Raw genomic sequence first — 26,248 nt, forward strand, 5'->3', positions numbered from 1 at the left:
TTATGACAAAGATGTAAGAAACTCATGAAATAACATGCAGAATATAACATCACAATCCTTTCCTCACACATGTTAATGCCATAAACCATGGTGCAATCTGAGAAAAGCTCATTGTAAGAATTGACATACATAATAAAGTATGTAATCACACGTATATCATCATTCAAACTCCAATATGAAAGCACATACATTTTTTCTGATGACAAAAGTATTTGTCTTATACATATTACTGTGTCATCAATCGGTGGCAGCCACTGTTAACAACAGGTTGTGATAACTAGCAACGAGTCTTTTAGATCATACCCAGTCCTCTGTGCAGAAATGTTAATACAGCCATACTGGACTTTTTCAAAGCTGAACAGCTTGTTTAAAGGTCATGTAACAGAATTTTAAACAGATTTAAATCCAGACTTTGGCTAGGCCACTCCAAACTTTTCATTTGTTTGTTGAAGTCATTCGAAAGCGGACTTGCTGGTGTTTTTGGAGACATTTTCTACTGCACAACCCAAGTGCGCTTGAGGTTAAGGTCACAAACTGATCGATGGAAATCCTTATATAATGTGTTGAGTTTTACTCCTGATGTAACGAGATGCTGAACATTTCACTGTTGCTTTGTCAGTCCACAAAACCTTTCTCAAAACCCTTGGAGATCATGACGATGTTTTTTTTTTGGCATATTGGCCTCTAATGTTCTTTTTGATTAGCAGAGGTTTTTCACCTTGAAAACTTACCATAGATGCCGTTTATTTTTGTCTCATTTGTTTCTTACTGATGAATAATGAAGAACAATTACTGAAGTGAGCGAGGCCTGCAGTATTTGAGATGTTATTTATGTTATTTAGGGTTCTATTGTTACTTCCTGGTTAAGTCCTCGATATGCTCAGCCACTCATGAGAAGTTCCATTAGAGTTCCAAGTTTTCTCCATTTATGTGTAACGGTTCTCACTGGGATCCCAAAACCTTAGAAATGCCTTTATAATGCTTTCCAGAGAGCGAGATGTCTGACTTTTTTTTTTTCTCACGAGTTCTCAAATTTCTTAGACTGGGGCATGATTGGTTGCTTTTTGAGATCCTTTGGCCTCCTTCATGTTTTCTTGATTCTTCAGATTGAAATGGTATCCTTAACGTTCCAAAAAATATAGTTAAATCACAGTAATTTATGATTTACCAGGGGTAAATCCATTTAATAGGTGAAAATATAATTTACAAACTGCATTTCATATTTACTCTGGTTTTCTGTGTCTGATTTTATTTTCCTTTGATGAAGTGAAGCATTTTAAGTGCGAGAAAAGAAGTCTGAACACAGAACAAAATTTACAACTCCAGACCAGCTTTATTCCACTGGATGCACATTGTGACGTTTCTCCGGTCAAATCGAAAACAACCAATTAAAGTGCAAAATGCCCCAAAGTAAATGGAAAACAAACAATCACAGGCTACAGCTTCCAAAGTTATCATAGAAAGAGATCAATACCTCGTATATGGTAGTAGGAACTATACAACAGAACTGCAACTAAACTCCATTGCTCTATGCTTAGCAGTGTAAAGAAAAACATAATCTATATATATTTTTTATACAGTTTATATTCTGGACTCTAGTTCGAAAACGTAAACTGCTGCAGCGATGTTCACTTCTGGTTTGAGTCGATTTCTTGTCTTTATTCGATCTCTCCCTGAGAACCTGCAGGTCTGCTTGTTTTCCACCAGCGGGATTCTCTGTCCCACACTGCCCTCTGCTGTCCTCGCAGAACGCTGCGGCCTGGCCGGAATAACGTGCAGCAGAACATCTCACAGAAGAGGAAGGGCCCACTGCCATGTTTGCCACGTTGACAGAGTGACAGGCTGCTTGCGGCACAAAGCCCCACGTTGTCTGCAGCATCTCCACAGTGCAGCTAATTAACAGCTCCGGCGCGCCGTCCCTCTGCTCCTCTGTCGATCCGCCTCGCTCAGTCTCTTTCAGACCAGAACTGGCGGGAGATGAAACCCACCCTTCTCTTAATTAGTCGGTGAGATGCATGAACAGGGGGGGGGACGAGAACGTGACGCGTGTGAGTGGAGGGGACCTCTGAGGGAGCTGGGGCGGACGGCCGTGCTGGATGAATTACCGAGCCTTCATAAGGAGCCTCAAACACAAAAGAGTCTAGGAGACCCTGTCAGGGGCCCCGACCTTGAGATTCGTTAGGGTCTATAAAGCATAGCAGGACGTGTTAACGGCAAACAAGATAAACTCACCTTGAGCTGGGTATTGATTGATACTGAGATGTGATGATTTGCTATGGATGTTAAGTCCATCTCCCCGGACTCTAAATGGCTTTTTATACATCAAGTTTAATCTGTGGTAAAAGCTCTGACCGTTACAGATCCAGGCGATGATTCATCAGCAACCCGGGATTCAGAAAGCAATACGGCTGATGTGATTAACCAAAATATAGCTGCTCTGAAATAGCAGATTTAGATCTAATCGGAGTAAAGTACAAATCAAGGGATATTGCTTTTTTTTGTTGTTGGTTAGCCATCAAACCCTTTATTTGAATGCAAACCTTAAAATACTTTGCTTCATTTCCATTAAGATGAAACATTTTGTTTTTGTCAAAAAAATGTATCAAATCTAATTAGAGTTCCTGTTTTTTGGGGGGTTTCAATGTGACAAACCAACACAGTAATAAATAACTGAAGTGCCCAGGCGTACTTCTTAAATTGGGTTATTTTTAAGTTTTAGGACAAGAAACGAGCACAAAGCATCAGCACTACAGTCATATTCAGTGCATTAAAGTATGAATTCTGAGGAGGTTTGCAGATTAAAATGACTTTTTGAATATAACCATTGAGTAGGTATAACAAGCATTTCATTAAGCCCACGTATGTTTTTTATTGCTCTGATGTAATATTCTAACCTTAAATGCTGTGTTTTGATCAGCTGTGAAGTGAAGAATCCTCATCGGTAACAGAAATAAAGGCTCAAAACATCAATGTATGTTTAAGCAATCTATATAATGGCTTTTACCTTAGTGAAAACCATCTTATCAGCAAAATTGTAATTTATTAAATGACTATTTATTAGGCCATTTCTTCTGTAAAGCTGCTGATGGGAGACTGACGTGACGTCACATAATGTTTAAAATGTTCAAATGTATAACACAATCATATTATTTATGAATAAAACAAATACTTATTAAAGAGTCGCAAAAATGTTTTCATATTTCAATGATAATATTATTATAACATCGTGAAATTGATGATACAGTGCCTTGCAAGTTTTCAGACCATATCAACTATTTCACATCCTGGCCTAAAACATAAACTTAGTGTATTATTTGGAGAGTGACACAAATAAGTGTACACATTAAAAGTGGAAGGAAAACAAACAATAAATAATTGCAGCCATTCAATAATTCTGGATATTATTGAAAAGTTTTATTTCAGTAACGCAACTCACCAAGTGAAACACATTATATAGATTAATTGCAAACAGACTGCCTCTACTTCTGTTAATTATGATAATTTCCCACTTACAGCTGGTGAAAACATGACATTTAAGACTAGAATTTTACATCAGACCAAAAAAAACATTTTAATATAGAAATATGAGTTTAACAAAAATGTTAAATTGCTGCTTAAAGGTTTTTATTATTAAATAGTACTTCTAATCTGACAACCAAGCACCATCGTGAAGCACATTCTAACTTACTGAATATAATTGAGGATAGGTTTGGGGCTCAGTCGTCTTTCCTCTGATAAATCTAATAAATAAACTGCAACCTATCGCTTTGAGAGGCCACCTGGGTGTAATTTAATCCAGGTATAAATCCGGCTGAACTGTGAACCCCTCAGAGGGTTTTGTTAGAGAACATTGGTGAACAAACAGCATCATGAATCATGGCTAGCATATAAAACAACATCCCAAGCCTTGAGCATCTCAATGCGCTCTGTTCAATGCATCATTAGAACATGCAGAGCACATAGCACAACTGCAAACCTACCAAGATCTGACCATACACCTAAACTGACAGCAGAGCAACAGCCATGAGCCCCATGGTAACTCTGGAGGAGCTGCAGAGAGCCACAACTCAGAATCTGTTGACAGGATAACTATTAGTCAAGCTCTCTATGAGATCTTCATGGAAGAACGCAAGAATAAAAACATTTGTGAAAGAAAGCTATTATAAGCGGTTCAAACTTTGCTGTGTGTAGAGCACAGCACCCTGAACACAACAGCCTGAAACATGGCAGTGGCAGCATGATCCTGTGAAGATGCTTCAGAAGGGACAGTGAGACTGGGGAGGGTCAATAGAATGATTGATGGAGGTGAATACGCGTCTATCCTTGAGGATAATCTATACCCTGATGTATAATAGAATGGGTTAGAGCAAAACTTATTAAATCTGTTTGAATGGCCTAGTCAAAGTCCAGACCTAAATCTAACAGAAATTGTGGCAAGACATGAAAATTGCTCTCTCCATTGGTAGGAAAGTCATGCATCAATTTATTCCACTTCACAATTAAGCACTGCTTTGTAGGGCTGGACAACATAGAAAAAAGTACATCAATAAAATAGAAATCATATTGATCAAATTTGTACAAAACAAAAACATATATTTTAAGTGCTGCCCTGACCATTTTATACTGTTGCTTAGCGACCTATTTTTAGATACAGAACACACAAACACTGAATTCAAACTCAACCCTTCATTCAGGTAACTTTTTACCAAAACTGCAAGTATTTAAAAAAGAAAAACAGAACGCGTGCTTTCTGAACCCTTTGAAGGGGGCGGGGCTTGTTGACGGAGCTTCCTACGTCTGTGTACGTTTGTGATTGGCTGAGAGGACGTAACGACTGTAATATTAACACACATGATAGGCTAGAACGCAAAAGGCAGGAAAACTTTTATTCTATTGAACTTTTTATTGATCTTTTTTTTCTATCATCTATATATCTATATCTATAGATATATATATCTATACCTATCTATCTATATATATATATATATATATATATATATATATATATATATATATATATATATATCTCTCTCTCTCTCTCTCTCTCTCTCTCTATATATATATATATATATATATATATATATATCTCTCTCTCTCTCTCTCTCTCTCTCTCTATATATATATATATATATATCTCTCTATATATATATATATATATATATATATATATATATTGAATTATCGTCTAGCCCTACTACTTTGCGTTAGTCTCTCATGTTAAATACAAATAACATCCATTGCAGTTTGTTGTTGTAATGTGACAGAATGTGAAAAGTATTTGTTAATGCTTTTGGAAAACCTGTATGGTTATAGACTAGAAAATGTTACCCCTACGCCACCAAACCATCTAAATGTTTGGCATAAGAAGAGAAGCTTCTGTTCTTATTTCAGATAACATGACTCTCTGAAAACAAATTAGATTTGATTGGATGAATTTCATATGAAACTACATTTTAAAATGCAGCACCAGCTAAATGCGGCGTCATTTTTTAATAACTGTCCATCACTGGAGCCTCAGATACTCCGGGCGGTTGTGTCACTGTGACTTTAATTGACGCTAACACGCCCCGGCTCGGTTTGGCTCAGCCTCTAACTCTTCGCATGCATTAATGGATGCTTTTAAGCAGGAGGCAGTGTCGCCTAATGGAAAACATTACCATTATTCATAAATTAAGCATTAATGCACTTGATCTGTTGGAATCTCTCCAAACGAGTGTGGATGTTAACTCTAATGCAGACACTTGACACTGAGATGGCAAGCTGTGTCAGATCAATTAAACATTATAGTGTAAAAGTTTTAAGCCGGGGCTAATTTCTAAACGTCACTTTCAAGCAGCCACCCGTCGTGGTTCTCCAGGCTTTATGAGGGTATTACTATTTTTTTCTGACTTTGGCAGTTGTCAAAACTGATGCAGGCCTCTTTGTGCTGCTGCAATTCTCTACCCGGCCGTTTTGTAGACACTTTGTCTCTCGGTTTCTACTTGTTTCAAACCAAAAATGCAACTTTGCCATGCTCATAATAGATGGGACAAGCACAGATCATCTCAAACACATGCGTGTCAAACGTGCAGCATCTGCACTATTTTTTAGCAGAATGTATAGCTAAGATGGTTCATCTGGTTACTGTGAAACAGGTCTGAGCCACTGGAGTTGCCGTAGCAGTTCAGCTACTGGGTTGAAGTTACAAAGAGGCATTAACAATGAAAAGCAGCTCTCATTTCCCTCCGAGTGTGGAGAATATGAGTTTTTAAATATGTTAGGTTAAGCTTTTACAGATTAGTATTTCCTTAATACGTCTATTGTTAAGCCACCAATGGCAGTTGTTAGCAATGAATAGAAATCTCCATAGACCTTAGCATTAAATTAGCAGATTTGGCACCAACATTTTGTAGCATTACATGCCAGCTATTTTGTGATAACTCAAAAGTGCATCTCAGTCAATTAAAATGCCATCAGAGAGTTAGTTCATGCCAGTGATGCAATTCAAAACATTAAAAAAATGACGATCCACTAAACACAGAGGATATATTTCAATTGTTTAATTCTGTTTATTTCAATTTTTCTTTTTTTTTCTTTTTTTTACAGCCGATGAAAACACAAAACTGAGTTTGTCAGAGTATTTCAACTGCCAGAAATGTTGGCCAACTAAAAAAGAAAAACAGAAAAAAAGAAATACAACATTGGATTAACACTAAATCATCACTAACAATAGAAACTTCATTCTGTCCCTGTCCAATCTTCCTCCAGACTTTGACCTCGATGTCCAATTGAAAAGCAAAGTGACTTTAATCAGACAAGAGGACTTTGAACCATGAAGCAACAGAGTGCTGTTTGTTTTCTCCTTAGCCCAGACATGATGTTTCTGGTTTAGGAGTCGCTCAACACAAGGAACGAACAGCTCATGTCCTGTATACATCTGTGTTTGTGGTGAAGTGTCCACAAACACTTCAATGTGATCACAATCCTCTCAGTCATCTGCAGATATTCCTCTTCCTTTTTGCACATTTTTACCCCATATAACACTTTTTAATTCCACTAATCTTTCCATCAGTATGCTTGCATAACACATTGTGAACAGACAGCTTCTTTAACAGCTTTGGACCTTTTATATAGATGATGTCAGTTACTGTTTGCTGGACAGCTGTCAGTTCAGCATGGTTGTGTGCAACAAAACAATAGTGTGGCTGAATTAAACTCGGTTTTTGTTAGTTTTCTAGAATGTTCTAACTGCAGGACAGCGGCCCAACTCCCTCAAACTGGCATCCCCCACTCCATCTCCTCATAACTTTTCTATTTGTGTCCATATGTAAACAGTCTATATACGTACAGACACTGCCTGTTTCAACTTTTTGCACCTTTTGATTTGGTTTGATTTGTGTTCAATTCACCACAAACATTTCCCAGATGTGTAAGATGTCTTCAGTACCTGGCAATAAAGAGCTTCTGATTCTGGTCTCATTCTGATTTTTATTTTTTCGTTGAGTGTCAACCGCAATCATCAAAAATAACATTTATAAAAGGCTTGAAATCTATCAGGAGTTTTAAATTTTTAAATTTAGAATTTGAATCAAAATACTGAAATAAAGTTTTCACCGATTGAATTTTTTTTTTGCCATCTCCGTATTTAGGAATATCTAAAAATTAAAACATATTTCATTTGATCTTTCTTTGGGTGCCTTCAATCTTTCGATGTTTTCATATGAGAGGAAACAGAATGAAATACTGAAGCTGCAGCTTTTTTCCTTTTATGCCCTTTATCAAGGAACCAGAGTGTATGAACGCTCATAAATTAACATCCTTATATAAATTCTGTGACTATACGATTTGCTAATTATGTTTCTGTATTTTGTTGAGAAATGGGTCTTCTAAGAGTTACAAGGTATTACATCTAGTGACAATCAGTATTAGTATTTTCAATCCTTAATTAATCCTTCAAGCTTCACCTTAATGATTCAGGGTAATACAAAAATGACTACCTCGCAACTGCCTAGTGCTATTTTCTGGTGTGGTTTCTGCCCAGGTAATCTAATTTTAGTTCAGCACAAGAAACAGAAATAGAAAAGGATATTCAATTGCCTGAGAAAGCTACTCTTAGTTCTGCAGAAAGGTTCCTGAAAGGGAAACGCATCTTGTGTGCGTTTTAAATGAAACACAGGCTCTGTCTGGTTTTTAAGTGGCTAATCCAGGATTTATACCGAGCCCTTCTCACACTCTAAGTGCTTCTTCTTCCTCAGACTGACAGCTGATTACCAGCTATTTTACTCTGAGAAAGAGGAGAACATCAGCGTGTGTTTGTGCATCAGAAGCAGTCGGCCCTGCCTGCATCCCTGCATTGGTCTATTTCTGGAAAGGAAGTAAAGGATCACTCTGTGCTCCTGATAACAGATCTAAACACGCAGGAGCAGCTGACAGACTTGCAAAACAAGCTTTTTTTTTTTTCAGCCTCTTTCCTGGTTTATTCAAAGTTAAAGCCGTGATTTGAGCTGTGTTTCACATGCATTGGTGAACAGAGGCGTTACATTATTGTTTTGGGTTGATAACAGGATAAGTTAGATAACCACATGAAAAAAAAATTACCATAAACTATTTGAAAACTGACAGCTTTAAATAATTTACTTAAAGCTACATTTCTTCCAGGCACAGCAAAGAGTGTTTTATGGACTGGACTCTTACCCGGGTCAGCTCGGACTCGGAGACGGAGCGGTGTGGCGGGGAGCGGCGGTGGTACGAAGGTCGGGGGATGTCCGAGTAGCTTGGGCTGTCGTCGTCCAGCAGGACCTCCTCGGCGTCCACCAACTCCTCGTCCTCCTCCAGCTGAGACGTCATGTCCTCAGGACGCAGCTGGTGGTCGATGCCATTTTGGCTCAGGTTGCAGTGAACAGCTGGGCGGGTTGGAAGATGAAGGAAAGAGTAAGCCGAGAGGAAAGGAAGCCATTTTCTCTTGCAACCAAAACGGTTTACTGGCAAAGCACTAACTGCACAAATTAAGAAATTATGACTAAAAGCAGTGAAATGGATGCAGTCAGTTAATGAATCTGCTGAACTCTGAGTAACTGTCAATTATTTTCAAGTTGTTTCATGCTTAACAGTCCAATTGACCACTAGATGGCAGCAGAGGGTGAGAAATCCACATCATGCATCCCAGGAGTCGGTATAATACAGTGTCTGATATCACAGTGATAATAAGTGTTGAACCTATTAAAGTTGATGAAGACATTTTAAGGGAGTAAATACAGAACAGTCTGATGATTGTGGAGAAAACGGATATTTCTGTTCTAGAATGTCCAAAAAGAAATGTGGTTAAAATCTAAATGTTCCAGCTTCCAGATATCAAACCCACACATATAAGAAAAGTAAAGAGGAAGGGTGGTTATTCCCAACTTAAATACAGTTTACTGTCACACCACTTTAGATATTTCAGATTTATTTTAAAAACAGGGTTATGTGGAGCTGGTCAAGCTGTCATGATCTTACCTGTAATTGATTTACATCTGAGCAAACACAACTTAATTAAACATGAAGGAAAATAAAAGTAAAAAAATGTCAGTGTTTTCTCACTCCCCATGTTTATGTTATAAAAGGCAAAATAAATAAATGTTTTAGATGACATTATTACAATTATAGCAATCAATTTATTACAATACCAGAAGTAGGAGTAATGTTTTCCTAGAAAGGAAATTCATGTTTTACGGGGTTTTTTTTGTGGCGTCTCAGCATTTGGGGCCAGTGGGGCCTGGTCCCACCGAATGTCGATGTGGAGCTCTACGTTCACAATAAACAGTGGGACAGGATCCTTCTTTATAGAGTAATATTATAATAAGACTGATTTCCTGATTAATAAAATTCTGTTATAAATATTTGTGTCTATATATCTAAGTCAGCCAGAAAACTGACAAGCTTAGTAGGTTAATCGTGTTGAGGCGCCCTGAAATCGGGGCTGGCCCATCAACGTCTTTTTAAATAATGAACATTTGAAATCGCGGTGCGCATGCCCAACATGCTCTCAGTAGACAGCCGTGGGTCCCAAGTTGGAATCATCCAATCAAAATACTGGAATTGCACACATTACGTTTACGTTCTGCCGGAAGTGTGCGACCATCTAGTGTTGGTTGTCCTTGCTAGCTCATTAAAGGATCGCCTGTGAATCTTTTATGTTCAATAAATTAACATTATGAGTGACCGTTTATTTGCCATTACATTTAGCTTATATAAAATGGCTCTTCTAGTGTGTTGGTTTATGCCAACTTATCTGTTTAATTATGTTATGCATCACAGAAAAAATTGTTGCTTGTAATAGGTTTGAGTTTTTGTTCGCCACTTAATTTATCATGCCAGAGACGCCACTGATTACCCCGTATGTTCCTTACAGAGCACTTCGCTCTCAGACTGCAGGTCTGCTGGTGGTTCAAATAGTCTCTAAAAGTAAAATGGGAGGCAGATCCTTTTAGTTATCAGGCTCCTCTCCTGTGGAATCAAGTCCCACTTATGGGAGACACCCTGTCTACTTTCAAGACTATGGGCTTAAAACTTTTCTTTTTGACAAAGCTTATAGCTAGAGTGGCTTAGGTTATCCTGAGCTACCTCTATAGTTATGCTGCTATAGAACATCAGGGTCTATTTTCCTCACTCAGCTGAGTTCTAATGTTCTCCAATTTGCATTGTTTGTTGTTATACAACTTTTAACTTTATGCTCTCTCTCTTTTTGTCTTCATAGTAGGTACACCTGGTCTGGCGTTCTGTTAACTGTGACATCATCCAGGGAAGACAGATCACCCACTATTATCATCTAATGTAGAACAGATTACTGGATCAATGTGTGCTCCTGTGCTTTTTTGTGTCTCTGCTCTGTCTTCTGTAACCCCCAGTCGGTCGAGTGAGAAGACCGTTCACACTGAGCCTGGTTCTGCTGGAGGTTTTCCTCCCTGTTAAAGGGGAGTTTTTTCTCTCCACTGTCACCTCATGCATGCTCAGTATAAGGGATTGCCGCAAAGCCATCAACAATGCAGACGACTATCCCTGCGGCTCCACTCTCATGAGGAGTAAATGCTGCTGGTCAAGACTCCTTAGAGAGGAAACTTTTTGACCAATTTGTCTGGATGAATTTGATTGACTTTGTAAAGTGCCTTCAGATAACAATTGTTGTGAATTGGCACTATATAATGACAACACAAGGTCAGATAAATCCACAAATTCCTTCCTACCCTCTTTCTTACCTTTACAAGCCAACACTTTCAGAGTCCTTTAGCAACGTGGGCACTGTAATCTGTTTTAGGTGTGGGAACCTACTCCTGTGAGACTTATATAACAGACAGAATATTGATATTAAGAATACATGTATTTATGAAACTCATGCTGAATATTGTGCTTACAATATCAATAATGATTAACCAACATGTTAATTCATCTTTCACTGCAGATTTTTTAACATGTTTTTTTTAGCTTTAGCCTCTCAGCCACTAAAAATAAACATATGGTGGACAGCAAGAGAATCTAGCTATCCAAATATTGGCATGCAGAACATGCCAATGGGACTATATAATATTAACAAAAGATATTGCGACTATCGATATTGTAATGACAATAGTGATTTGATATATTGTGCTGCTCAAAACCCCAGAAATAATAAGAATTATATTATATTTGACATCCATTACTGCATCACAAACAATACTTTGTGGTTCTAATTCTGTTTACACAAGTGCTACCATGATGATATATTTGCGATATATTGTGCTGTCCCATTTCAATTAAATTTATATAGCACCAATTCACAACACATATCATCTCATGCCACTTTACAAAGTCAACTAATGAAATAATTCTTTCAATATAATTAACAATTACAAAAACAGTCTGATTCTCTTAAGACACCATCAAAATCAAAACAAAGAGAACATTTTAATCTCTCTAATTATTCAGAGCAGCACTGCTGCACACACAGACGCTCAGCCGCTTCCTTCATGAAACCAAACTGAAGCTGACAACAACACCAAAAACTAGTCAGAGCCCGTGGCAAACCTACCCTGCTGATTCTAACTGATAACCAAAGTAGATATCATGCAAAACACCCAGAAATAGAAACTGCACCGGACTGCTGCTAAATCAATTCACACAGACCAGATCCTTCTTTGCTGCATAAAAAACTATTTTGTTTTACCAGAACCTTAACCTTTACCTTAATGTGCAAAGAAAATATGGACCAGTTCCATTTAATCTGTTTTCCATTCAATTGTAAATCCATCTTTTCATCCATCCTTGGATCAATACACAGACCAATGGATAGTTATGTATCCATCATTATAAGCAGCAAATTTCACTGTTTCATTACGTATTTGATAACTGAGTTAGCATAAAGCATATGTATGGAACTGGGACACAGTTGATGTTTGCAGCAGACCTGCATACAGAATGCAGAATACATGATTAAAAATGTCTTTACGTTGATAGCCAATTCAAATTGCTTGACTCGAACAATAAAGCTAATTTTGATTCCTAAATGACCTCATTTAGAAAAGCATATGGAAAAGACGCTCATGACAACAGCTTTTATAATGAATTGAATCAATTTGTTCTATATTGTTAGAATGAAACATTTTAATTGGTGGTTGTGTTTCAGCAGGGGATGAACTCAAAAGATCCAGCATTGGATGAAGAATAAAGGAATAATATCTGGAGAAGGTTTGCATTGTTTAATATGAACTTCCATCATGTTGTCCTTTTCCTCCATGAAGTGTTTATTTTTAGTCTCGGGTCTTTATAAAGTGCGAGGCCAAAACACTATTTTAGTTTCATCAGGCAGCCAGGCGGACACAGAGCTGACAGCCAGCAGTGCGACTTGTTAGGCCTGACTCAGATAGACCGTTTGTCATCCTGCATCCTGCCCACTCATTCTGAAAACGCTGGCAGGTAATTTATGGGAAAACAGAAGCCAAAAATCCTTTTCATCACACCTGAAGGCTGCATCGGTTTCCTCTGCACCCGTGGGTTAAAGGTCGGAGTAGCAACACGTTCTGCTTCACTAACAAGCTAAGAGAGACTGTGCATGAAATCAGAGTTTACAGCCATTAGATGGTCTAAAACTAGAAAGAACACCGAGTTAGGGCAGTGGATCGTAAGGCTGTGCACCAAATATAAAACGCCGAAATGTTGCTAAAAGCACGGAAGTAAAAATAGTACTGTCCGGGTTTTTACAGCATATAATATGCCGCTCCATTGGCCAAACACGAGCAGCGAGCCGAAGGAAACGGCCAATTTGTGACGCAATTCAGATCAGACTGCAACAAAATGCAACTGCAACAGTTGTGCCATATAGAGGAGCGGGAGTGTCGGATCCACTCTGGGTAGACCCGCTCTCTCCTCCCCTAAGGAGAAGCACAACATGAGGCACTGAAATCTGCTGAATCACATCTTCTTTTTAATTAGATTATCTCAGCGTATGTTGCAGCTTTTACTGGTAGGCAGTTTCTGCATGAACATTAGAGATCTAGAAAGACGAGTCACTGAAACTCAAACGGATTATCATTCAATTTAAAAGCGTCTCTTTTGATAAGAGTATGTCCGAGACCTGTGCATCTTTAATAAAATCCAGTTAAAATGTGGAAAATTATATTTTACACATTCTCAATAATCTGTGTTTAGTGTATACACATATTGGAGGGGTCATAATGCAAACAAACAACAAAATAGAGAAACCAAGGCCATGTTTTACAATGTTTTGTATTGTTAAAAACATTCAATTACCAACTAAATATTTAAAAGTTCAATTCTTCTGAATTTTCGCTCTTGTATCAGGTTTTAATTGGGACAATGGCATTTGCAGAAACTGAACATTGATTTGTAGAGACGCAGAGATGGCATTCCAGGTGAACAATGTTTGCTATTAGCTGCAGTTTGTGCCTCCAAACAATGGCAAAACTGGGAAAGTGGAGGAAATAAAACTATCCGACTGAAACAAACCAGGTAGTTTTTTTGTTTTTAAATCACCGATAAAGCTATACATATTCTGCTGAACTTTATCTCAGCATTTTAAAACCATCTAACCCATGTTGGAGCAGAAGAAGTTACCCAAAATGTATGGGGGAAAGATGTCCATCGCAAATAAAAAGAATAAAAAGTAAACAAACACTGAACACATCCTGGGTCAGAAAGCTACTTCATCACAATACATTAATACTGCTAGAAACATAACATCAATGAAATGCACGGTGAAATTTAAGGATTTTTCTTTCTTATGTACAAAGTGCACTACTTAACTGATAACTTTTGGGTAATTCTTATGTTGGGACTGCTGAAATTAGACAAAACTGTAATTCAGTGACTAATTGACTAAACTGTCTGTTTCCATTCCCGCTCTAATGTCAGGCAGTAATCGGTTTATTCAGCCCACCTGTGCCAGCTTATTGGTCTGCTGCCTCTCGTCTGCGTTCTGCTCCATTTAAGCTCCCTCCAGCCACAGACACCTTGACAGATTATCGACAGCAGTTCTGTCTGTGGATGTCCGGTGTCACGTCCTTGCCGTTTTTGATCTCCTGGTTATGACCTTGCTTCCGTCCTCGCTTTTTCTGTCTGGTCTCTGTTGAAATCTGCATTTATCTCTGCTTTCTGGACACGGACCAGAGACACGGATGTCGACCTTCAGCTCGCCGCACGCCTGATCAACTCACTACCTGACTCTGTGTTTCTGACTCTCACCTCGCCTGGCGTCTTAACACGACCCATCAGACAGGACTTTTCATTGGACGATTGGTGCCGAGAAACCATCCTGGAAATTTCCTGTGAGGACTCGTTAAGTTCAGCTCAGAAGCCAAGCAGCTAATTAATCATCCTGAGGTTAGTGAAACCTGTTGTTCTCCGTTTCAATTACTCCTGAGCATTTGTGTGACCAGGCTGGCAATCAGGAGCACCGGGAGTTTTCCCGCTGGCCCGGCCCGCTGACCCGGCCCGGCCTGCTCAGCGATCGGAAAGGTTCGGGTCGCTCATGAGAAGATAAACAATAGAGAAAAGACAAACACAGCCCCTCATCCACTCCTTTCTTTCTCCGAGGCTGTTTCTGTCACAGCGGTGCTGTTGCTGCCGACTTTTCGGACACCTGCCCAGGCAATTAATATATTTTATAAAAAGCCATATCTTGTTGTGTTATTGGCGATTTCACGTCAGAGCACCAATCGTTCTCCAGTCACTGTGAGCCCCTTTACCACTCCTCCTGCAAACCCCGCCTGGAGACGGAGCAAAGAGATCAGGAGACCCACTCCTCTCTGCACTTTGCAAAAATGTGTCAAAAGCAGTGCAGAAAGATACGCAGCAATTTGCGAGCCGGATCCCTTATAGACCATGTATAATGAAGTGAGAAAGCAAAGGAAGGAAGGATCAGAGAGGGAAAGACTAAAAGAAGGAAAAAAAGCACTGGCCGTTGAAAATCGACACTTTTACATAAGGGAGCAGGTGAGATATAAACAGCGGTGGTGAACCGTGAAAACGCTACCAGCCTATCCTGCACAAACAGTTTAATAAGGAGGTTAGTCTCACTTTGAGGAGCCAAAAAGGTCAAAACTGACTGAATAAAACAAAGGTTTTAAGGTATTGAAAACTTTTAAATATGGTTTACAAAGAGCTAGTGGGAAAAAAAACATTTCATGATAAAATTTTCAGGGATTTAGATTTACTGTACCCTTCATAAATCCCACTTCTAAATTATAAAAATATTGAAATTATTATGTTATTGTATTCAAATTTGCTTAACCTGGTAAAATCCCATTGAGATTAAGAAAATACTTGTTGCAGAATGAATACAGCCAATATATCATATAGTCAATTAGTAAACTTGTACAGATAGAAATTCGTTTTTCACACAAAGTGTAATTTTGGTGAGCAGAAGTAGTGCTGCAAGAGCTCCTGCTGGCATGGAGGTGGTGAATGGCAACGGTAAAGAGTCAGAGAGGGAACCTTCAGGTACCTTATAAGAGCACAAAACACACCTGCAGGTTATATGGCCCTGTTTGGTGTGTGGACACACTGCTGTGTGTCCAGTTTGCCCCTGGACACACACCAGTTCCAGATTGTTAATCTTTTAAAACATGTTCTGTGCTTGGTTGAGACACTGGGTCCTCTTTAAATAAATAAAAACTTGGGAAGAAAAAAAAAAGCCACAAAAATAAAAAAATTGGGCCCAAGGTTCAGGCAACTTATGTTTCAATTAGCATTTTTCACGCTGGGTTGCCAAGTATTCTCTTTACGTTTACCTGTGAGTTTGTGTCTTGATTTACTTTAGTTTCAGTTGGTTGTTTTTATTCTTTATTTCACATTTTGTTCTTCAAAAGCTATATATTTTACATGTTAATTTTGTGTAAAACAACCAAAATATCCAGCTATGTTTCGCTCAACCGGTGAAACATTAGAAGTATCTTTACATCTTTCTGTGCTTTAGATTCTCAGTTTTGGCAGCAGACGGGTTCTGCCTCGTACACCACGACACAGCACCGTCCCACAAAATGTCTGCTGGATGCTTCAGTCTGGAGCTGCAAGAATTCATGTTTCCAAATAAGCTTCAAGACAAACTGGCAAACAGCAATACATCCTGTTGCTACATATATTGACACAAATAACTTTTTTTGTACTTGTAAAACATCTTTGTTTTGTTTGCTTGCTGCAACATTCCAAACAAAAGGCAACTACTTGTATTCACTAATATTTCTCTTTTGTATTATTTTTTTTACTCAGAATATTGCAACAAAATTTCACTCAGGTTCACACGTTGTGAGTGTGCAGCTGAATGACAATAAAGTCTATGTTTATGTTAAACCGCAAGAAGACCCCTGCATGAAGGCGCTGGTCCAGAGCCAAAGGAGGTCAAATACAAATGCTAAAGTTTACAACAATAAAGGAATCAATACTAAACAAATATGAATAGATGAGCCTTGCACCATGATCTAATCCTTTATTCTGCGTGTGTTCCCCACTCAAGCCAACAAACCAAACAGAAATAGATGCTCAGTTCAAACAACAGATAAAACCTGGCCGTCTCCAGGAGGTTTGAAACAAACCCGACTTGAGATGCTTGGCACGAAGCGCTGCTTCCCTCTCATTGGTTCTTTACTTCTCTCTCCTCTATCCCTTCTTCCCCCTGACTCGATTCATGACTGGTGTGCAACCTCGCTGTGGCGGAGGGATGAATTATACATCCTCTGCTAAGAGGGGCGAAACAATGGTATGGGCAGACCACAGAGAAAGGAGGATGACAAGATGATAAGAGGGGCTGGGATGAGAAAGAGGAAGGACATCTGCAATGTTCTTCGTCGTTTCAGGCAAAAAGAAAAGAAGAAAAAAAGAAGGGTGGGCGAATGGGGGAGGAGGGGATGGAAAATGGCTTTTTTAAACAGCAACAGTTACTATAAATAACACGATTACATTCTTCCCTCTGTTCTCACTGACATGCGCTGTGAAAGCATCACGAGGGCAGGATGTCTGCTTTTATTCTTCCACCGTCTCCTCGATTTTAAATCAATGAAATTTTAACAAATAGAGGGAAGTAAATAGAGTACAAAAATATCCACTGAATGGCTGGCTTTTCACTAGCCAGAAGAAAATTAGAAGAACTTAATTATTCTTTCATCAACATTTCCTTCTTTAAGCGTACAGGCAAGAGGTATCAAGTCAGAAAAGTTTAAAACGGCAGTAACTCTGGTTTAAGTGGAGGAGGCAATTATACGAATGCATGGCTTTAAATCTTAATTATTACATTGCGAGTCTACATCATGCAACAAAATATAGATTTGAATGTTTTTAATATTTACTATCTGCAGCATAGATTTCAAACATTCACAAATTAGTGAAATGCCAATTAAGATCTATTGTTGCCAGCTATATCCCAAAGCCTTAGAAATCCTGCAATTAAGTCTATATGGTTATTTTAAATTTTATATTTTGTGTAAAAAAAAGTTTTTTGACAAAAATAAAATGTCTAAAGTTGTTAGTACTATGCATTCTAGCCTATCATGGAGGTTAATATTACAGTCATTAATCCCAAATGCAATCACAAATGCAGGAATGCTCAGCGCCCAAGCTCTGCCCCCTAAAAGAGTTCAGAGAGCACATGTTCTTTTTTCTTTTTTAAAAATTTGCAGTTTTGGTAAAAAGTTGGTTAAATAAAGCGTTGAATTTGAATTCAGTGTTTGTGTGTTCTGTATCTTAAAATAGGTCGCTAAGCAACAGCATAAAATGGCCAGGACTGCAGTTAAAATATGTTTTGAATTTGTCGATAATTATCGATATTTATCAATATGATTTCTATTTTATCTATATGCTTTTTTTCTACATCGTCCAGCCCTACTTACAGGTATCAAAACCAAATAAAGTGGCTCTAACCAGTCCGCAAACAGGTTCTGAACTTAGCGTGTACGATAACAAGATGAACAAAATGTTAGCGTCACAATCATCTGTTTGCAGATCGTCCAATAAAACCTGCTCATATTTTATTAGCTTATTTAATTTGTGTCAAATGTTTTATTTTTGATACTGTATTTGTACATTTCTTGTTATTTTTGTGTTTTATCAAAACAAGTCTCTTTTTTTCAATGAGGTCTTGGATCTCAATGAGACAACCTGTCAGGTCAGCCCAACGGAGCATTTTGCTCAAACCAGCCACCAGAGAAACTGTTTCCTCCCCCCAGTCATCACTATAATAAACACTGATTACAGCCTGAGTAGTCAGTTACTCTTCTGTAATTAAAAATAAGTTTACTCGCACTCCTTTAACCTGCCTTTAAAAAAATGTTGGGTGTACATACATATACAGTCAGACAAAATTGTTGGCACCCCTTTGTTAATCAAAGAAAATCCTACAATGGTCACTGAAATAACTTGAAACTGACTAAATTAATAAAACGATCTGACTGGTCTGAAGACTTGAAATTAACCAATGAAAATCAGACATTGCTTTTGAACTGTGTTACAACAGAATTATACAAGAAAACCTAGTGAAACAGCTCTGGACAAAAATGACAAACTCCAGTCTGGCTTTTTTAGGATTTGCTTTCAACAGTGTTGTCAAACAGTGACGGATGCGGCAATCTGACACTGATGCACCTTGACTTTGGAGTTCACCTTTAATTTATTTGGAGTTTGTTCTGGGCTCTATGGTTACTATTCATATTATCTTTCTCTTTGTTTTGTCATCCATTTTCCTGCCATGGCCACATCCGTGGAGCTTGGCTGCAGTCCTGTGGACTTTAAATGTCTGAATAAAATATGCTACTGCAGTCACAGGAACATGAAGCTGCTTTGAGATGGTCTTATAGCCTTTACTTTTAACATGCCTATCCATAATTTTCCTTCTAATCATCAGATTTTAATTTCACCAAAGTGTCATTATACTTAATGTGTGTACGTGGTGAGCTTGTGAAACCAAAGTAATTTATTTTGCTTTCAAAACTTGGCCAATAAACCTGATTCTGATTCCAATAACCTCCAATTATGTGGTCCACATGTGTAACAAAAAACAAATAAAAACAGCTCTTACATCATTGAGATCAAATTCAGTTAAACTAGAGATCAAAATTAGTAGCAACAGCATGGTTTGGGCTAATCATTTAACACCTAGAATACAAGGATACAACTTATGAGCTCATAACTTAATACCTTTTTGCATTACTGCCAAAACGTTGTAAGATTATTATCTCAAACATATTATTGGGAAGTTATTGCATTATTGTATTTTAATGAACAAAATTATTATGTTATTGTCAAATATAACACTGGTTGCTACACTGGTTTTATTAGATACCCAATGTTTTATATAATTTATTTTACATTTTTCTTAAATGTTTTACAGAATAAGCACCCATCTATTTGTTGTCCATTTATGTAGCTTTTTGGTACCAAAAGCGGTGTTTTTAAAACTCTTTCACAAAAGACCAACTAAATAGCTTCTCAGTGCTGGTAGTGAAATTGAACGCGTGCAGCCAAGTGTTTTCCTCTTATCAAGCAACCTGGAGCCTGAGCCCATTATTACCCTCCACAATTACAGAGTTCTCTGACGCGTGACTAAATACTGATTAAAGACTTTCCCGCTGCACTAAAAAGCCAAATGAAAGAAGGTGTTAGCGGGGGCTTTACTCAGTTAAGGTGACTAAGAGTCCAGATCAGAGAAAAGAAATCACTGAGCTGATAATGATGGGATGATGCCTTTGAGAAAAACACAAGATGGGCTTTTTTTTAGTCTTGTAAGACTGTGTGAAACGAGGACTAAGCTTTATTTTTGCCACTTGTTTTTAACTTGTTATTCTAACAGGGTGAACTCTGAAAAAAAGTAAATATATTTTATAAATTTTTATCCCTTTAGCTGATTTTTCAGAATGATTTCATTTTTGCATATAAATTCTGACTTTTGCTGGAATAACACAATTTTAGCCAGCTGATATTTAGGATTTTCATGTAAAAACCATGTGACTCCATATAGTATTTAAGAAGCATACCTTGAAAAAAGATGGTATTCATATTTTAATCAAAGGAAAAAATAATCGACATCTACACACTATTTTTTTTACATCAAACACGTCCTGTGATTCAACCTCTTTTTTTAAATAATGATGAAAGGTACCGTTTAGATGTCCTTTTCCCAAGGTTAGAGCTTTACTCAGCCTGAACAAACAAATGAAAGGATGGAAGGACAGAGACAAACGGATGAATAAAGAGATGGACTGATTTAGAATCTTGTTTACAACTTATTTATCCAAACTTTTCCAGACCTAGAAAATACTTAAAACCAAAGTTATCCTTCTATATGAAATTGTAGTTTTAATATTGTAAAAGATTATGACAGAGTCAGAATATCATGTCAGCCTATATCCAGCCTTAGTTTGATATTTCAGTCTCTAATAAGCAGAGATGGGACCAAGTCATTCTTTTACAAGTAAGTCTTTCCACCAAGATCTCGAGTCAAGTCCAAAGTAAAGGTAAGTTCAAAGTCAGGTCTCAAGTCGTAAACTTAAATTTAAAGCCTTAACGATATAACTTGCCCAAATATGCAACTTAATCACAGCCATAATAATTTTATGATTTAAAAAAAAAACATTTCAAAAGGTGTTCATGTTTCCCAGACAAAAATAGGTTGTATGGAAATCTGTGCTGACGTTGGTTTTTACAGAAAATCTCAGAATAAGAATCAAATTCAAAATAGTCTTTCCGGCCATGATTGTGTGCATAATCAAGGAATTTGACTAGAGTCAAGGCCTCACAGCGTACAAACATTGGGTATATGTATATAAAAGATATTGGTGGTGGTGGTGGGGGGGGGGGGGGGTGTGTGTGTAAATTGCTACATACATACTCTGATTACAGAGCAGTGTAGATCTTAGAAATGTGTTAATTGTGTTCATCAGAGAACCAGCCTGGGGCAGAAACTGTCTCTGTGGCATCTGGTTTTTGCATTTTATAGCCCTCTGTAGCGCAACCTGAGGGTTACTGTGAAAACAGCTCGTGTGCAGGATGTGTGGGGTCTGCAGAGATGCTAGTAGCCATTTTATTGACCTTAGACCCTCCTGACCTTTTTCCAATGAGCAAACTGCAGCAGGTCCAAGGTGCAGGAGGAGCTGGTCCTGCCTTTACTTCTTATTTTTTTCTTACATAGAAAGTAGTTCCTGGAGCTTATGTGCTGTTTTTATGTTTTTGTGTCATCTTCTCAAACCCCCAGTCGGTCATTTCACACTGAGCTTGGTTCTGCTGGAGGTTTTCTCCTGTTAAAGAGGAGTTTTTCTCTCCACTGTCACTACATGCATGCTCAGTATGAGGGATTACTGCAAAGTCAACGACTCAATGGAACCGACTGTCCACTGTTGCTACATGCTCATCCAGGAGGAGGGAATTCTGGAAGTCAATTACTCAATACAATCTAATGGGTTTCCTAAGATAGAAAACTTCCTAATCAAATTGAATAATAAACTTAAGTTGACTGTATTGTTTCATAAGTACGATCAATTGCCATTAGGCAACATCTTGTCAGCTATATAAATAAATTACATTTAAATACTGGCAAATGATGTAGGGCTAGATTGCGCGCACGTCAGGCTTCCATAGTCCAAGTTCGTGTTCAAGTCAGGTCCAAAGTCTTTTATGAAGTCATCAAATCACATCTTAGGTCTGACTCTATTTTAAGTCCCATGACTTGAGTCTACACCTCTGCCAATCAGATAAATGAAAAACCTTTCCTGTGAACTCTAAATATGTAGCCTTTACATCCAGTTAATGATGGTTCCCGTGTGCAGATAAGGCAGGAACAGAGTTAAGAAAGGACAGAACTAGGGCAATGGCAGCTCTCAGACATCATTTCTCCTAGACATTTCCTGGCCCAGCGTTACACAGCAGGAGCCGGTTCAAAGGGAAACTAGTAGAAGGTCCATAATCAAAAGTGAAGTTAGCTCTGTGTGGGCGCTGAGGATCAGAGTGATCTCTTTCTCTGCCTCACCAAATGAACTCTTAGTGGGGGAAAAAAAAAAACAGCAGTGATCCAGAAGACACTAAAGTAAGTAACGACGGATGTTGCACAAACTTTGCACATCAGTTACACGGGTTTTGTTGCTAATCCTCTGGGATTAAAAGAGGTGGATATACTGACAGGGTCTCGAAGGAGTGAAGACTTAGTCATCTGCACAACTGTGTGTCTTCCTAAATGTGCAACGTGGCTCGCAGCCGATTTGGGAACCAGTTTCTGTCACAGCTGGCCAGGGAAAGAAAAGGAAAAACAGTGAAATTATCAGTTGTGGTGTGAACGTGTTGAATTGGACTGATGAGTTTTCTCCATCCGTTTCCTCTCTCCAACTCTCCGATCCAAGCGAACACACAAACATGCACACGCCCACAGTGATGAGAACAGATAATTCACAACCCCCCAAACCCCCTCCAAATATATGCAGCGCTAATTCTCACCTCAGTCTGCTCTGAAGATGTTGGCATACTCAGCAGATATGCATGTGGCAGTCAGGCAGAAAATCTGCTCTGAAACTCAGAAAATATAAACTTTGCAAGATTTTCCATGCATGAGGGGAATAACAGCTGATTCGTCCTTAATGTGACCATCAAGCTGGGATGTTTTGATCGTCAGTGAGAGAAAAGAGAGAAAAGATTATTCAGTACCTAAAAAACTAAAAAGAGAACAAGAATGGTTTACAAGGAACATGCTAAAGAGGTCTATAGTTTATTTAGAGCATCTATGTGTATGTAGAGCAAACATTAATGCTTTCAGATTGAGAGCCCCTCGTTCAGTAAGTCAACCCAGTATTCCTGAAAAACATTAGCAGGGCTTAAATGTCTCTACTTTAAAACGCTGAAAAAAGTAGGACAGCTTTCCCTTTTTCCAACACAGCCATCCTCCAACCTGCCGTTAAAGGCTTTTTGTGCAACATTAAAATTCATGATCCGCCTCTGCAATTTGGAGTTGGGGCGTTCACAGGTGACTCTCACGGGCCAGACAATTCAGCGGGTCATCACTCATCCATTTGTCGCATGAAAGTGAGTTCAGCTTCAACACAAGTAATTACTTAACTCGGAGGTTAAGATTATGCAAATTAATGGGATTTAATTTGAAGTTGGGAGCAGAAAGGAGTAAGTAATAAACCTATCGCATAAACTAAGTTTGCATCATAATCTCTACTGTGAATGTGGTGCCTGTAGTGCGCTGTTTTAGGTCCAAATCCACAGCCTCAGAGATAGGAGGAGCAAAATGGTTCAATAGAAAATATACATTTTGTTCAAATTTCAGCACAAAAGGTACAAAAACTAAACTAGACTTAGCAGATGGGACTACAGGTTTGTGAACTCTCATGTAGCTAGTTTTAAGGACAGACTGAGGACAGAGATGTTTAGTTTTCTAGGGTTACGGAATTCCGAGAACCTGGATTTCTGTTTTTGTCGGACTTTTCCGCCACAGGAAGTAAGACCGAAACAAGTTCAAATACCATTTTTTGGGCGGGAGTACGGCTAAAATTACCCTGAATGTTTGGGACAAACCTTTGTTTTCAGGTCCAAGAGTGTTCCCAGAACATTTTCAGTTAATTCTCCACTAAAGCTAAACTTCTGTTAACTTAGACGATAGCAGTGTGCAACAGGAGTAACAGGTATCGTCCCCACACACAATGTCCAAGCCCAGTCACTGCTGAATCTCTGATCCTTGACAGTTACATAAAAATACCCCCAAAAGCTTCAAAAAGGTTTAATAAAATGTGGAAGAGGGAAAAAGATTTTACAAGAATCCAAGACTCTGGTCTGAGATAAACTTTCCATCACTTTTAGAGATTTAAACCGTTAAAGACCAATTTCTTTACTCCATTTAGATCCAAAACAACAGCCGTCCAGTAAATGTTAATTGTAGACAAATTGAACACATGAATTAGAGTGCTGCGCTCGTGTGATTTGTTCTCTAAAGCTACAGTTCCTCAAAAATATTAATTTACCAATTTGCCAAGAAAAATAAATGCGAAGAAACCCAAGTCTGCTTCTTGGTAAAAAGTTTGTGGTCCTATTTGTGATTAATTTAAATGCAAAAATATGGGGGATAAAAAGAAAAAAAAATATGTTTTGCACCTTACATTTTCCATTTTGAGATTTTCATTTGTATGTTTTTTGAGAGGCAATTTTTTAAATGTGTATCGTCATTAATCATCTGAGCTGGCAAAACCAAATGCAGACCATTCGTGAATTGTAATTGAGGGCCACCCATATGGCCCACGGTCCGCTCTTTGGACACCCCTGTATTAGTTGACCCTGTATTTTTTTTTTTAAACCAAAAACATAAATTCTCAATTCATCTATGAAAAAAGGATGCATTTATGCGCCCACAGATGGTTTGCTCCACCTACCTACCACCCACAATCAGACACAGACACCCAGAGAGCAGATGTCTTAGAGATCACATTTTGTTCACCTCATGACTATGGCTGAATCCTGTGACAGACTGCCCTTTAATCCCATGTAAATCAAAACTAGCTAAATTTGATAACTACCATGATGTTATTTTGACCATAAAATCTTAAATTAAGTAGAATACATTTATAAAATATTACACATTACTAGTGGTTTCTTTAAATTAATCAGAAAAGGTTAATTTCAATTAATTCTGCAGTCTCAAAATCACTCAACTCCTGCATTATAAGCAACTTTAGTAGAGCAACATTTTAATGTTCATATTCCATCAGAGATTTACAGACGAGACGACCACTCTAGCTTCTTCCAGAATATACAGACTGTTTGCTCGGGGCCATTATCCTGTTTGAAGGTCCAGTGTGACCCAAGCTTCAGCTTCCTCACTGCCAGCATGACATTTTCTCCCAGGATTTCCTGGTACCCAAAAAAAATAAATCTATCGAGACCTCTTCAGGCGGCAGGTTTCTAGTGCCATAGGAAGGAAAACAGCCCCCATAACATCATTAGCTACCGTCCTGCTTCATTGTAGGCATGGTGTTCTTTTCAGCAAAACCATCTCTTGATACAAAGCTGATCAGAGTTCAAGTTATGATCAGTCTTTACTAATAACAGCTTCCCAAAACCTATTTGGCTCATTTATACAGCTGTGAACAAATTGATTCTGACATTTCTTGTATTTTTGGGTCATGCTGAGTATGTCTTTGAGTTTAGGCAGAGTCCGTCAACATTAAGCTTGCAGATACTGTGGAAACTACAGCCTTTTTTGCTTGTTGCCACCAAATCTTACTGTAGCTCTTTTCCAGGCAGTCGAGGGTTTTTGACCACCAATCTCCTTCTCAACAGTCTGGTCGTAGTTACCGATGATTTTCTCTTTATGCCACCAGATCACAGGTGGCGTTGTAACTACTCCTTCAACATTAAACTTGCAAATAGTGCATCCAATTGTATCTCAATAAGCACTGAGAGGCTTTAATAGTGGTTTGTAACTGTTTTCCTCATCTGTGCAAGGCAATGATCCATTCTTTTAGCTTCTTGGACAATTCCCTTAACTTACACATATCTCTACATGCACACGTTCCCTGAAGCAGTCCAAGTGTTTTATTATTCTATCTCAAGCACACCTGCTGAAACCAATAAGGCTCTGAACTGTTTGCTTTAGATGTGCCTGAGACCATACCTGAATTGCAAATCTATGCTCCAAAAGAATTCTGTTAAGGGAACTGAATAATTTTGAGACTCTGGTAGGCATTAAATGTGGGATTTTACTGTTGAATTTGGACAGAATCCCCTAAATATTGGCTTCATTTAACTAATGACTGTAATACAATTTGTTTATTGC

At 38.3% G+C, this 26,248-nt stretch overlaps 1 protein-coding gene across 2 annotated transcripts in view; it reads right to left on the reverse strand.

The window, feature by feature from the left end:
* The window catches only part of samd12 (sterile alpha motif domain containing 12), a 151,216-nt gene that overhangs the window by 106,295 nt on the left and 18,673 nt on the right, over positions 1 to 26,248 (reverse strand). For both annotated transcript variants that reach the window (XM_036145356.1, XM_021320427.2), the window contains exon 2: positions 8,674 to 8,882. In XM_036145356.1, coding sequence (XP_036001249.1) covers positions 8,674 to 8,882 — 209 coding nt within the window. The remainder of the gene's footprint in view (positions 1 to 8,673; positions 8,883 to 26,248) is intronic.

The sequence above is a fragment of the Fundulus heteroclitus genome, chromosome 13, assembly GCF_011125445.2.
Source record: "Fundulus heteroclitus isolate FHET01 chromosome 13, MU-UCD_Fhet_4.1, whole genome shotgun sequence".
NCBI lineage: Eukaryota > Metazoa > Chordata > Actinopteri > Cyprinodontiformes > Fundulidae > Fundulus > Fundulus heteroclitus.